At 47.6% G+C, this 15583-nt stretch overlaps 1 protein-coding gene across 2 annotated transcripts in view; it reads right to left on the reverse strand.

Annotated features, from left to right (window-relative positions):
- The window catches only part of CUNH1orf94 (chromosome unknown C1orf94 homolog), a 36941-nt gene that overhangs the window by 17510 nt on the left and 3848 nt on the right, over positions 1-15583 (reverse strand). For both annotated transcript variants that reach the window (XM_021263296.2, XM_004850908.4), the window contains exon 2: positions 857-1548. In XM_021263296.2, the coding sequence (XP_021118955.2) occupies positions 857-1548 (692 nt within the window). The remainder of the gene's footprint in view (positions 1-856; positions 1549-15583) is intronic.

Genomic DNA, 15583 nt, shown 5'->3' on the forward strand with positions numbered 1-15583 from the left:
CCAGCACTGGGTCCAGCTTGCCGTCCCTGACTCCAATTCCCTAGGCTCCCTACAATGGTCCAGAATACAGAATGTTCTTAAAGGTAACCTTGTTCTTGTTTTCTTAAGGAGATGAATTTGGCCCCCTTGGATACAAGCATCTCTCAGTTACCCATCCATGTACACAGACTGGGAGTGATTCTTCATTTGGTCAGCATGAGCATGATCGACTCTCCTAGTGACTGCTGACTCTGGGTGAATGCCACTGCCATCAGTTTGTCTCCTTGGAACCATTTGGTCTGAGTGGTAAAATCAGAAAGCAAAGAAGGATCCTGGGGTGCTGGGGGGGATGGTTTGGGGTTGGGGAGTGATTGCATTTCCTCAGAAGGATGTGGACTCCTCAATTAGGGGATGGGAAGACACTTCTGATTCCCTGTGCCTGGATAACTCATGCATCCTCTTCCTGCCCCATCGAGAGAGGATAGGCCTCATGGCCAGGGAAGATGGCTTTGTCAGAAGCCAGTCAAATCCCTCTCCTGGCCCTCTGAAAGCTCTCATGCTGCAGTGTCACCCAGAGCCTTTTGGTGTGCACCGGATTCCTGGTGGAGTTAGAAGCTGAGCCATTTACTACAGGCTCCACTGCGGGGTGCTTATCTCTCCTCTCAAATTGGGCTGGGATTGGGGCCTCTGTGCTTGCTCACACAACTGTGCCCTATCCACACCTGTCCAGCAGAGGAGGCCAAGAATAGCCTGCACCCGGGAGCCTGTGTCCACCAGAGAGGCTGCTTTGTCCTGCTTTGCACAAGGATACTTTGTACATGCACTGCAGCCCTGCCTAGCTTCCTGGGAGGCTCTCTGGGCTCCCAGCCCCACTCACCTATCAAGTGATGCCCCTCCGTGGCGGGGTCAGCTTCAGTGTTGGAACAGATCTTGGCAAACACTGGCAGCTGGTTCTTCTGGGCAGGGAGCTCATCAGCAAGCTTGTCTGGGGGTGGAGGAGGAGGTGGAGGAGGCACCAGCCTGAAGGGGCCCAGCCCCATGGGCTCTGTGGGTCCAGAGTCACTGAAAATGCTGTTCTGCAGGAAGTCCTTGATGACTCTTGTCTCCTTCAGCACCATCTTGTCGTCGGGGGCTTTGGACATTTCCATAGACTTCAGCGGAAACTGGGTCAAGAGCTTACTGATCTCCGAGGTGCAGTCACCCAGGCTGTGGTCCCCATCCTCCATCCCATTGGAACCCCTGATCTTGGCAGCACACAGGATGCCTGTTGCTGTAGACATGGCAGAATCGCAGTCCTGCTGTCTGCCAATAATTGACATGGCCACCTTCTGCTCCTGAAGCCTGTCGCCATCAGTGAGGGAGGCTCCTGGGCACTCACTGCTTCTTGCCACCAGGAGAGGTGCAAGAACACAAGGAGCCAGCTCTCTGGTCCCCTGGGGATCATCACTAGTAGCCTTCAGTTCCTCTGAGCTCTCTGGGACCAGAATGAGGTGCTCCTTGGTGAGGCTCAAGAATTCCTGCTCCACCAGGAGGGAAATCTCATCTCTGTCCCTGCTGAGCTCCGGGGCTCTGCAAACAAGTCAGGGAGACAAGCAGTGTTAGTGCTTAGTCCTCCAGGGTGGCTCTGCTGCAGGACACATACCCCAGGGACAGGGGGTGGATGCATGCCTGATGAAAACTACTTTCCTGGTAAGAAAGACCTGTTGCTTCCTTTGAGGAAGCAAAAAATGAACATGTTGTGAACTCCCAAGGGGACTCAACACCACCCCATGGGGCATGACAACATCCACACATGTGTGGTTTGATGCACACCCACCTGGACAGAAACAGGCAGGCACATGAGTCACAAGTGGCCATGCACAGAACTAGGGGTGTAGCCCTGCAGGTGCCAATCTGCCCAAATGGGCACACCTACGAACCTAAAGTCTTCCTGCTGTCCCTGAATGAGCCCTTTAGCTGCTAGGTTCTGCTGAAGACCAGGGATCCAAGAACATGGGCTGGGTAGACAGGGAACTTGGAGAACTGGGAGAATGCTGTGCCAATGATACCTAGGGTGTGTGTCCATAGCCTCATCCCCAAGGCAACTGAACCTTCTGGCCTCAGCCCTTCGGTAACCTCCCAGGTATAGAGGCACAGTGCTGGCAGAAGCAAGCTGGCTCTAGCTAAACAGACTGGGCCTGAAGCTGGGCACCACTTCTTATGTCATGCCAGGCCCCAGTACTTCAGGGTCCTTCCTGGGAAAGGGGTATGACACCTAACTGTACCGTCTCTGGGATATCCAGGAGAACATGAGAGGTACCCCATGTGTGAGCTCATTCAGTAAATGTAGGCTGTGAGCATTAGCACCCATAGTTGGGGGCCAGGCTTCCAACAGGGCCCCCAAAGCTGTGTATGATACAGGGCCTGTCCTGCTCTTGATTTTTGCTTTCTCTCCTCTCCCTCTCCCCTGCCCTCTCACTCATGCCCTTCCTTTTGCCTTCTTTCCTTGTCTAGACTTATAAATAGGCCCCACTCTCACAGCTGTGCCCCTGGGAACAATCAGGATAAGGAGCTTGCCAGTCCCTGACCCCAAGTTTCAGATCTCTTTCTTCCTTCCCCTCTTTCCCCCTCTTCCTCAAAGGGAACAGGTGAGTCTCAGTCCCAGGCATCCAGGATTTGAAGGACTAACTTCTGTCTCCCCTCCTACCCTCCAAGACCTTGTAATGTAAGCCAGGTGCCAATCACTTTTCTGAATTAAGACTCACTACAATTATGCTAATTTTTAAAAACTGTAATAATACACAGCCAAAGGGAGTCCTTATCTCTTAGAGATGCGCACAGAAGTATTTACAGATAAAATTATGTCTGGAGTTTCCCTTAAAATTAATCCAGCAGCAGGAGAGAAGGGAAGGGGACCTAAAAGCTGAAATGAGATTTGTTTGCATGTTGCACACGTTGATCATAGTAAAAACTGGAGGTAGACATATGGGATCACCATACACTATTCACTCTGCTTTTGTCTATATTTTGTTTCTGTTTGGTTGGTTGGTTGGTTTTTGTTTTGTTTTGTTTTGTTTTGTTTTGTTTTGTTTGGAGTACTGGGAATTGGATTCAGGGCCTAGAACATGGTAGGCAAGTACTCTAATATTGTGTTAAATTCCTGGCTCTTTTTATTTTTTATTTTGAGACAGTTTCTTGCTAAGTTGTATATACTGGCCTTGAACTTGCAATTCTCCTGGCTCAGCCTCCCAAGAAGCTTGGGTTACAGGCCTGTGCCACTATGCCTGGCATTTCTAAAAATAAACATGTTAGACACATAAGCATGCACGCACACGTTCATACACACACAAAATGTTCATAGCTGAATCCTTTAAAGTACGAGCTCCAAGGAACAGAAGTTGAGCTGTGGATTTAGCTCAGTGGTTTCACTGCCTGCTGTGCAAGTGTAAGGACCAGAGTTAGATCCCCAGTACAAAAAAACAACAACAAAAAAAGCAGCTTCTAAAACATGCAAGGGGCCCTGAGTTCTCTCTACCAAAGATACCCCAAGCGTGTCCCTTCTCACCCACTGCCACTCCAAATCCAGGAGCCAAGCCAAGAGGATCCAGTGGGTGCTGAGTGTGAATTCCAGTGCTGCCTCCCAGTAGCTGCCATCTAAGCTTCATATTTCTCCTCTGTTCAGTGGGGATAACACCTACCTCTCAAGGCTAGACTGTGAGGATGCTCTGAGATAAATTATGCAAAATGCTTAGCACAAGCCTGGCTCGTAGTAAGCCCTCGAGAAACATTCATGGCATAATTACTATAATGTTATTATCAGTGGTTAGATCTCAGTTGTGACATGCCCGTATGCACCTCTGCACAACTCCCACTCACTGCACTGCTGCTGGCACCTGGAGCAATGAAAGCTCCCTCTCTGCTTCCACTCTGCAGCCCTTGTCTTGTCTTCCTAGTTTCAACCGCCTCTTTCTCTCTATTCTAAACTCACAATGGCTCTTGGGGGACACAGCTTCCAGAATCCAACCATCCTGGTCATTCTTCTCTGGACACATCACAGGGCCTCTTAGAAAGCTAGTATTCCTGCAAGAAGTAGCACCTGGCTGTGAGCCCTCTAAGTGCTCCTAGAAGCCCACCCCCGGGCACCATTTGTCATGAATGGTCCACCACGGACCAAGCAGAAGTGAGGCATCCACTTCCACACTCACATTTGATCCTCTCCATAGTCCTGGGCAGTAGGCAGTATCATCCCCACTTTACAGATAGGAAGAGTGGTCCTGAGCAGCCAAGGACCTCGTCACTGAGCTAGAGAGGAGGCTAATGTGGGGGCTGGTCCAGCTGTCTTCCTTCACTTCTCTGGCCCCAGCCCAGTCTCCCCTTCTCTGGAAAGAGTTCTGCAGCAAGTGCTCCTGGTACCCTGACTGGGCTTTGTTCCCCAACCTGAATGCAATTAGGGATATCGCCTCTCTCATCCCATCACTCCAGCCAGTGGAAGATCATCACAGTGAATCTTGAGCCTGTCATCCGTGGCATTAGCTGTCCTTGACAGCTGCATGTCAGCTGCATGTCTGATAAGCACGTCTTCTGAGTCTTCTGCCAATTTGCAGATAGAAATGTTGAACAGGAGAGAGTCTGGGGCAGGGCCGTGCGGACAGTGCTGGAGACCCTCCTCCCAGCCTGACAGTAATCCCGGATCAACACTTTGAGGGAATAAGTCAATCTAATACTTATCATCCCTTCTCCATTCTTCCACGAGAGCCTTTATCAAACATGCCCGTGCAATCAAGATTCACCATGTGGTTAGAAGTTCCTATCCAGTGTCTCCCCTACTTTGCCCCCTCCATCCCCAGGGAAATAAAATTTGCTTGTTCTTATTTCTTTTTGAAAACTGCCTGCTCACAGAGCTAGGATACGCTCAGAATTCAGATCAAATCATTCCCCTGCTTAAAATCCTCTTGTTGGGCTGGGGATTTAGCTCAGTGGTTTCGCCGCCTGCTGCGCAAGCGCAAGGACCCGAGTTCGATCCCTGGCACACACACAAAAAATCCTCTTGTGGACTTTCATTATACACAGGATAACATCCAAACTCCTTTATGACCCACAGGACACTACACAAATTGGCCCCATCTCCCTCTTCTCCCAACCACACAGCTTTCATCTACTCCTTGAAATACCAAGATCATTACAGGCCCAGGGCCTTTGCATTTCCTATGAAATGTTTCTCCACTCCACCCTCAGACTGTCCCTTGACTGGCTTATCCTTTAGGCCTCTGTTCAAGTGTCATATTCTCAAAGTGGTCTTTCCCACTCAATTTTTTTTAAAAAAAGTCCCTCTCCCACTTATCAAGTACCATCAGTATGTTTATTTTTTTCATTCATAGCATTCCTCACTATCATAGAGTACTGTATCTTTTTTATATCTTTACTCCCCACAACAACATACACTCCAGGAAGGCAAGGATTCTACTTAGTTCACCAAAGATGGCTCGGTACATAACTCCAGCTCAGGAGGATTTGCTGAATCAACAAATGAATGGCTTCACTTGCCTCTACCCTTGTCCATCGCTCTGGCGCATACTCCTATTCCTCTCCCAAGCCAAAGACTACTCCATTTCTTCCCACTGGCTGCACTGTATCTGACTTTGGTTCCATTCACTGGCTTTCTACCTCCTATCCCAGCTCTGGCCTGGCATCCCTGGGAGCTGATCAGATGACCTTAACCATCCTATTCAGCCTGGTCCTAAGAACTCTCAGCCTTTGCAAGGCAGTCCTATGGCAGACTACACTCAAAACTCACACTGACTCTGAGAAGTCACTTTGGGGCCCACAGCAAGATTCCCATGCACCTCCACAAATCTTCTGGGTTCAGTATGAAGCCTGCATTTCCTGGGATTTATCTTTAACCATTTTTTTTTCCTGAGAAATTTTCCTGGTCCTGGCACCTTTTCTGTGCTGTTTACTTTCTCCTATGAGTTGGTAAAAACCATAAAATCTATCCAATGCTATCCAATGAATCATAGAGGGAGTACAATCCAGCTCCTGGGCTCCCAGCAAAAGAAGCAAATCAGAATTCATGGCTCCAGCTCCGTGCCGCCACCTCTGCTTCACCCGCCTCCAGAAATGATAGGTGTCTGATGGCGTCTTTGTATTCAAATGCTGTGCATTATTTCTGCATTTGCAGTGTACAGAGTTGTGAAAGAAATAAAGGCTATTGACTGGCTGGGACCCCTTCCCAGAATTAAGACTAAGCAAGCATGCTGTTAGCTCCCCCAGCAACAGTTCTGTGTACATGATAACACAGAGCAAAGATGAAAACTGCTATTCATCTGAGCCAAACAACAGAAAAATGCAAGGAGAAAATTGTGAGTACTGGAGGAGGACACCAAAACAAGCATTTTCTTCCAGCTATGGCATTTTAGACCAGTGACAAACACAGTGCCAAGGCCGAGTTCCCTGGCTACATGGTTGATTAAAGAGTGAAGCAAGGTGAAAGTTACCGAGTCACACAGACCCTAGCATGAAATGTGATCCATCTGCAGGCTGACTTCATGGCTTTGAGTTAGAGCTTGACTTCTCCATGTGTCTTCATGGATGTTGCAGCATAGCATAGTCAAGAAGTCTGTCCCCAGAGGGAAGCAGGAAATAGGTTCAAAGCCCCACCAAGTAATGGAGGCCAGCAAACAGCCTAATGTCTAAGACTTGGGTTCTATTTCACAAGATAGTAATAAAAGTTAGCATTTATTGCATGAAAGCTAACAAGCCAGGCACTATGCTGAGCCCTTACACACAAAACTCTCATCTTAATCATACTTTCCTGTCTGCATACCCTTTGGTAGTTACATCTCTTCTCTATTCAGTAAGGAGCAGAGACTTGAAATGTGCTTGGGAGCTAGGGGTTAACCTCTTGTCTCTTTGGGGACTAGGAATCTCCATGTGAACAAGCCCAAGCTAGCCTGCTGTAGGATGACACACGGAGGAAAACTCCAAGGTGACTCTGCCAACAGTTGACTGCAGATGCACAAGTGAACATGACCCAAATTCAACCAAGCCCAGTCCACACTAGAACCACCCAGCTGAACCCAATCCAAATCATCTTACTAACAAAATGGGGGCTAAGTACAGAGTTTACTTTTGAGCCACTAACACTTCAGGGTAGTTTGTTATATATCAAACGCTAACTGACATATGTAAAATTAATCATCTCAATTTTAAAAATGAAGGCATCAAAGGACATAGAAGTTAGGTAATTTCTCTAAAGACAAAAGACAAAAGGACAAAGCAGGTAAACTGAGGCAATCTAGCTCAGTTGCCACTCTTAACCACTGAACTATCCCGCTCCACAAACCAAGAATGAAATGCTAAAGGATCATAAGCATTTGGCCAGGACAAGGATGTGAGGAAGAGGTTTCCAGACACAAGAACAGCAGGTACAAAGATGAGAAAGAGCTCAGAGCATTGGTGAGAACTCTGCTCTGATGGGTAGGGTATAAGGCGAAATCAGAGATAAGGTAGGGGTAAGAATCTGCCAGACCTTGAAGGTTATGCCAAGGAATTTTATTGTAAAGGCCAAGGGAGCCATGGGAGCAATTTAAGCAAGCAGATGTCAGCTTCCAATTTCCACAGATAAGGAGTGTTTCTCCCAGGAACCAGTTCAGGGGTGACAGTTGGTGGGCAGAGGGTTGAACCAGTGTCTCCAATGACTTTACCAGGTGCTGGGTATTACAATTGCCATATGTCCCCATAACAATCATGATGAACAGGGAGCATCTTCATCCCCAATTTGGAAAGAAGCAATTGAGATTCAGGAAGGTCAAAAGACTTGTTCAGGTAACCTGAGGGGATCAGTAGGAGCAGGATTGGACCCCAGGTCTGCAAGGATCTCAAACCTCGGCACTTAGCCATCACCTTATACTCCCCAAAGCAGTATTAAAGGGACAAACCTGAGGTCTTGTAGGCAGAAGACCTGGCTTGCATCCCAGCTCTGTCCTTCCTGATCTAGTGAACTTTTACAACTGACTTCCCTACTCAGAGCCTCAATTCGGGGAGGACATAGGCCCACCAGGGATCTGCCAGGAAGCAGAGGTCAAAGGAGCAGAAGGCAGAACTCAGAGAACAAGCACGTGTCCAAAACAGAAACTGGAGCCATGCCAGTGAACGAGGGAAGGGACACCAAAGCCCCAGAGCCGAAGAGTTCCTTCTTGTGGAGGCAAAGGGAGAGACCCTCTCGGTGGAGGCAAAGGCTCTGGTTTACATCTTCCCCAGGGACCCCTGACCCTGACTCAGGCTCAGGATAGTGGACATTTCTCAGTCTTGCTGCCTATACTGGGCTCAGGAGCCTACTTTCTATCCCCCCTGGTGCATGTGTCACAGCACCCAGGGTGACCCTAACAAATGTGGAAGGAAGGAAGGCAGCCATCTCTGTCAAAGCTGCCTAGCATTGTCCTCTGCTTTCCCTCTGCCCCAAGTCTACCACGCACTGAACTGCTGGGGCTGCCTCTTCCCACATACACCACAGCCATGCACACATACCTTATGGACACACAAACACGACAGCTACACACGTACTTACACATACAAACAAACACACACAACTCAGCCACCCACACATACTCATGAGCACATCCACACACCCAGCCATGCACACACACACTCATATCCACAAACCCCCACAACTGCCAGGCATGGTGGCACACATTTGGAAACATAGCACTCTGGAGACCAAGGAAGGAGGGTCGCCATCAGTTTGAGGCCAGGCTGGGCTGCATAGTGAGTTCAAGGCCAGCCTGGAATACATTAGCAAGACCCTGCCTCAAAAAAAAAAACTAAACAAAAGCCCCACGTTCATGAAAACACCCAGTTCTGCACACATAACACACATGCATACATGCACACCTATACACACACACTCGCCACCATAGCCATCTTGCTTGGGAAACCAGCAGAAAGGAAAGACAACAGGAAAGGGAGATGGACTCCACGCATCAGCACCTGGGAAGCCTGGACCACTTCTCTGTTTCGAGATCGAGGGGGCAGTCGAGCAAAGCTGCAGATTCTGCAGCCATCTTGGAAGCTGTGTCCCAAAGGTGCCTGGAAACTGGCTGAGCTATGTTGGCTCGGAGTTCTTTGATGAGGAGCACAGGGTGCTCTCAGGAGGGCCTTGGGAAAGCTTCCGCCTCCCCATCCTCAGCCCTCTCCCCCTCTCCAGGCCTCTGCAAGGATTGAGGATTAAGTGAGATGATGAATGTGAAAGCGCTTGGTAAATTGTAAGGAGCGCTATGCAAATGTTAGCGGCTCTGACAGAGCCAGCCTGGCTGTAGGTTTTGCAGTCCTGCTGGCTGGTGCAGTTCATAGCCCAGAGCCCTTCTTTCTAAAGGTGTGAAGTTGGGCAAGTTGCTGTGAGCCAGGTCTCTTCATTTGCTAAGTTGGAATGGGCTGGTGACACCCAGCCCCGGTTAAAGGAAGCAACCCTGTGAGATGGCTCAGCTCCCACGGTGCCAAGCCTGGACTTCATGTTCCTCTAATGGCTTCGCAAAGGTCTTCACACATAGTAGATTCCACTTTTAAAAATGTCTCTAGCATACACTTAGAACTCAGTAAAGGTCAGTCTCTCTCCTTCTCTCCTTCCTTCCTTCCTTCCTTCCTTCCTTCCTTCCTTCTTCCTTTCCATGCTTTTCTTTGAAACAGATCCCTCTAAAGCTGTGCCCTGCAATTGCCTTTCAAGTCCCAATTTCTTTGACCTCTAAAGCAGGAAGAGCTTCCACAGATGGGTGAGAAGGGTCTGTGAGCTTGTTTCGAATGCAGACTCCTGAACATCCACGGAAAAAGATGGGGCCCAGTTTGGCCGTTTCTCCCTGTTTGCCCCTCCCCCACCTCCCACCGCCTTTCCCTGGTTTTGACATTGCGGGTGTTGTGCTCGGAGGCTCCCTGCAGGTGTGAATTTCCCTCTGGATGCTTTGCCACAATTCTCTGCCTGTTACTTAGGGATGGTGGAACAGCCTTAGAAAGCTCATAGCCCCCTCCCCACCCCACCCTCACCCCACTGGTTCTCCCTGGGGAGCAGATGTTGAGCTGGCCAAGACTGGGAGGGTAGGGTAGGGGGATGAGGGATTCAGTGAGCTGGAGAATGAGACAGGAAATACTGGAGAATAAACACAGCAATAAAGGAGCTTCGGCTGGGAGCTACAGAGCGATTCTTATTGTTCAAATTATCTTTAAAACTTTTCATTTGAATCTGTTTAATAAGGGAAGGCTTACCCAAGGAAGAGGTATTTTTTTAATGTGACTTGGGAGCTGAATTGGAAAGAATGTTGCAACAAAGATATTAAAAAGGGGATTAAACCAAACCACCAGTGGCCCATCTCTGCAGGCTCCCACAACCTGCGACACAGCTCCCAAAATCATACAATTAAATTACAAAATGGGACACGGGAAGTAGGATGTTAATCATGATTCATCTTCACCACTTGGCTCCTCCTGTTAAGCAGAGAGGGAAGGCTATTCTAAAGGGTTCCTGGTGTCCTGCAGAGCTCAGGCCTTGAAACCCTGTGGAACTCATTCCCCTGCTCTGTCCCTCCCTGGGTGACCCCGGTCAAGTTACCTCACTTCTCTGAGCCTCACCTTCCGTATCTATAAAATGGTAACAATATTGACCATCTGCTAGGAAGAGTTGCTAAGACAATAAGACAGAAAAATTAAAATATAGAGCCTGACACATACAAGCTGCTCAAGAAAATGTTAGCTACATTCTCTGCAGCTGAAGAAGAAGAAAACAAAACCCTCCCATGTCTTGGCTTATTGATATTCTGTCCCTATGCCCCTCAGTGCTTTCTCTGATGGCTGTGACCCTTTGTTTAGATCCTGGCCACCGCTGGGCCTCAGCCCCCTCAGGGTGGCATTTTAATGGCTCATCCATCATTCACTTCCTTTTTCATCCCTACACATCGCAGAGTCACCGAGTGCCAGGAACTCAGCCGGACGCTGGGGAGACAATGATGAGCGAGACACAGCCCTTGCCCTTAAGGAGCCTGTCATTCCGGCAGGGAGAGGAGGTGCTGCCCCCGTGTGCCAGATGACCACCACCTCCACGGCAGCCTCCTGCCAGGCAGGTGTCGTCCTGGGTTGTTGCAGCTTCTCCACTGGCCAATGGCAATGGAAGTGTTTGTTTCAACCCAACTCTCCCATTCTGCCGCCCGCACATAAAGACCCGTGATGGGTGGTCTTCAGAGCCAGGGAGGTGTTTGTCTGCCATGACAATCTCTTCTGCTTTCTCGCCTTAGATTCTATCAGTTATGAAAACCAACTGCTATATTTTCTCTTTTTTGCCCTGGCTTCCAAGAATCTCAAAGCAAAAGGCTGTCCCTAACCTAATATTCCTACAGTTTTCCTTAACCCCTGATTCCTGATATATAAAGTCTCCTCTCCCCATATCATTCTTGTCCTGCCATTTTACCCTTGATAATAACAACTGTGATGACAGTAATGAGGATGGTGGTGGTGACAGTCTTAATCATGATGATGGTGATGGTGATAATGATGTCATACGTATGGAGCTGATCTTATCCCAGGTGCGGTGTGGGCTTTATGTGGATTAACCCAGTAGCCTCCACAGTACCCCTTTAAGGAAGTCACTATGACTTTTTCTGTTTTTCAGATGAACAGAACAGGACGCAGACAGTTTGAGGAACTTGGTGACAGATAAGCAATGCGCCAGCATTAGAATTCGCCTGCCTCCTAATTTTTTTTTCTGAGTTGATGTTAAAACACTTATGAGAGAGGTGGGACATCATTGCTTATTTAAATTTAAAAAGAAGATGGAGGGAGCAGAGAAAAATTCAGAAGGAAGCACACGTATTTTGTGTCTTTAAGAATAGCTAGGAGTAGGGCCGGGGATTTAGCTCAGTGGTTCCATCGTCTGCCTGACAAGCCCAAGGACCCGAGTTTGATCCCCGGTACCAAAAAGAAAAACAAAAAGAATAGCTAGGAGTTCAGTAGAGACAGAGAGAAAGCCACTCCTGGTCATGCAGTAACCTGAGCAAAAACAAGGCCTTGTGCCTGGCTGGTAGCTCATTCTGTCTCCCAGAAGCAGCCCAGCTTGTCGGGCACCTAGAGATACAGGCAGGGCCATTCCAGAAACTCTTGGAGATGAGATCAAGGGGTCAGAGGATGACTGGGAGCCAGGGAAGAGGTCAGAGCATGCTGTTGATGTGCGCCAGGAAGATGAAACCGGCAAAGGGTGGAGGCCATCATGGAGGGAAAGGTATCAGCTGTCTCAGAATGAGATGGGACAATGGCAGAAAAGGGATAAGGGAGGTGCTGAGGAGTCAAAAGCCATGATAAAATCAGACTGACAGACGTGCGAAGGGGCCGTAGGAGGGCAGGACCAGAGGTCTTGAGTCTTTATCCACCAGCAATACGCCATGCACTTGTTCCTTGACAGACAAAGACAAGGGAGGGTGCCCTGATGCCAATGTTATGGGGTGCTGAGCCCCTGTACCGGGAGGCTCCAGGGAGGGGACACTTGCTTCAGTACTCGGTCTCAGGGCAAAGGATTCAAACCTGTGGCCCAAGGGTCTCTGTAATCATTCCCAAAATATTGAGAGATGTGGGGATGTGTTTTAGACCAAAGGGCACCCACTAGCCTCCCTCGGACTTACAGAGGTATTTGACCCCTTAAGGGGAGCAAACACTAGTCTCGACCTTGAGACTCCAAAAATCTTCAGTGATGGCTCCTGCTATGGGTCAGCAGACTGATTTTCTATGTGTGAGTCTTCTTCCTTTCACTCCAATCACCAGGTTCCAGGCTTTTAAAATCATCATCATCATCACCAGCATGAGAGAAGATATGTATTCCTACAAATATTCCAGGATATCAAGTTCATCTCCTTGTATAAATAACAGTACCACAGGGAGAGCAATGCCAGCGAGGTGGCCCCTCGGGCTCCCAGATCTCACGAGCTCCACCCCTGTGGAAGATTGGCTGCAGGGAGCTGGCAGTAAGGATCTACTCAAATCGCTGCCAAACAGGTCTTCTCCTTCTCCTGACTTTCCACAAAGCTGTCAGGTAGGAAGTCATTTCTAGTTTTTGTTCTTAATGTTTCAATAAAGTACTTTTCTTTCTGTGGGTTTATCTTCCTACTAGGAGCTGTCTGGGAATGATGCTCACCAAAACCTTTTGATTCTACAAACCAAATTCTGTCTGACTTAGTTTAATGGGAAGGTCCCAGGCACTCAGCAAGGGATCTGGAAGCAACCAGGGAATCTGACCTCACTCAGCCGGGTACGGGCTACCTTTCTACCTTGTCTTCCCTCACATGTGCTACACTCTATCCCTAGCACTTCTTCCTGTACCTGCTGGATTCTTGCCTGTTCCTTCTTTTTTCACCAGCTCCAGCTAAAGTGAAACCTTTAACTAGGGAAACCTCCACAGTCATCATTCTGGGTTTTTTTTCTCCCAGATATCATCTGGCAAATAGTAGGGGTACAATAAATGTTTGCTGGATCTCACTGTTGCCAGATGAATCTGTGTCCATCTTGTCCACTACAACAGGGGTTCTTTAAGGGAAGGGTTTCTGTCCCTGTATCCCCAACATCCAACATGAGGCCTGGGGCTCAGAAGGCTACTGTAAGTGTTTGTTGAAAGCATCCAAAACGGCAGAAATTAACAAGTGCTCTCTTCCACTGTCAGGGTAATGGAGTCAACAGAAAAGTCATGGCCCCCACTCTGAGACTATCAAATAGTTGAATAAATGAAATAAATGAACAAGTAATCCTTGAAGATGAGTCAAGTATGCAGCTTGCTACAATTCTCTAAGCCCAAACGGAAGACTAATTAAAGATAACTGAACAAGATTCTGGAATTTAACTGACATTAGGCAGGACTATTGATTTCTCTCCCAAACCCATTTCTCCCCATTTCTTTCCCACCTTCATAAACTGTCCAACCAGGGCTCAAGGCAAAACCTGGGTTCAGCATTGATGTCTCTTTCCAGGTGCCCCTTCTCCAATTACACACTGACTCTTCCACTTTTTCCTTCTGTGCTGCATTCATTCTGGTCCTGCCACCACCACCTTTGTCTGTGCTGTCCCTTTCAAATCTCACAAAAATCTCAGGAGTCTGTGCCCTTGCTCTTCCATCTGCCTGGACATCTTTCCTGCATGTCATCATAGGCTCCCACTTGGCATCCAGGACTCAGATCAAAGGACATGACAGTCCATCTAAAGGGATTCTTACCATTACTTTACTCTGCTTTATTTTCATCACTGTACTCACCACTATCTAAAACTATCTTATTTATTTTTATGTGCTTATCATCAGTCTTTTCCAAGAAAAATACCAGTTCTTTTCACACTCTGAAGTTATGTGATTTTAGCATTATTGTTATCGTTAATACTATTTACTTGTTTTCTGATGCCTTATCTTGTTCACAGGTTTTCCCCTCTCTCTCTTAGCACAGTGCCAGGGATGCAGTAGATGCTTAATAAATATTCATTGAATGAATGAATGAACTAAAAATGTGTCCATACAGCAAACTCAGTATGGAGAGAAAATAAATGTGGTGTTAATCACCATTAACAGGAATACAAAATGTAGACAGAGCGGATCCAGTCTGCACAGATTGGATCCTATCTGCCTCAGTGTAATTGGTTCTAGGAACCACATTGCCACAAGGACCAGCAGTGTGGATGGGAAACTGACCAAGCTGGCATGGAAAAGGAAACTTAGGACATCAGAGGCATTTAGCTTGTAGAGATAAGAATTCCTGGGAGGAATATTGTTGCCATCTTTTAGTACATCAAGAGGTATTGAGAGAAGAGAAGACAGATTTGCTCTGAAGCCCTAAGGGCAGAACCCAGATCAATGGGTATTAGTTTGATAGACACAGATTTCGGTTACACACACACAAAAATGACCTTTTGAGATAGTTCATAGCATGGGAAGGAGCTGTGTTAGAAGTGATGGTTCCCTAAGAAATGATATGGTGGATAGCCACTTGGCAAGGGCATTGAGGAAGGAGTCCTAGAAGCTGAGGATAGCTTCCAATATCTTTTTCAAACATGAGATATTTGGGTTTTTATGACAAATAGCTGTGATGGTTTACTTACGGCACGAATGTCCCAGTGGGCACTCATAGCGCCCTCTGTTGGCATGCTAGCCAAGTCACCCCAGCAGCCAAGTTGCCCCATCAGCCAAGCAAAAAAAAGTTGCTTTTTTTCTGAACTAAAACTCAGTATTCAGGTTTAATTGCAGTGTCCGGACTTTGCAATAAATAAGCCGGTTTCAGGTTGCAGTTTGGGCACTCAGTCTCTAAAAGGTTCACCGTTACTGATATATAGGGATAAGGTCCAAAAAATTTCTGGCCAATGAATTCTAGAACTAACTTAGCTTGCTACCCCAATAGAAGAAGAGATCACCAAAACCAAGTCTACAAATTCAGCAGTGGGAAAACTAGCTGAGATATATCTCACAGGCCTGAAGATGTCCCAGAGATAACTCTGACAGGTCCCTGGATTTGAAATATGTGATCATCCAAAACATGGACTCTTAAATATCTTGACTATGGAAAGATGATTTATTTTCCAGGGGAAGACAGCCAGCATTAATACACCATAATCTAAGATGGTCTTGGGT

Source organism: Heterocephalus glaber, unplaced genomic scaffold, assembly GCF_053883595.1.
Source record: "Heterocephalus glaber isolate CG9 unplaced genomic scaffold, H.glaber_assembly_v1.0 deba00001452, whole genome shotgun sequence".
Taxonomy (NCBI): Eukaryota; Metazoa; Chordata; class Mammalia; order Rodentia; family Bathyergidae; genus Heterocephalus; species Heterocephalus glaber.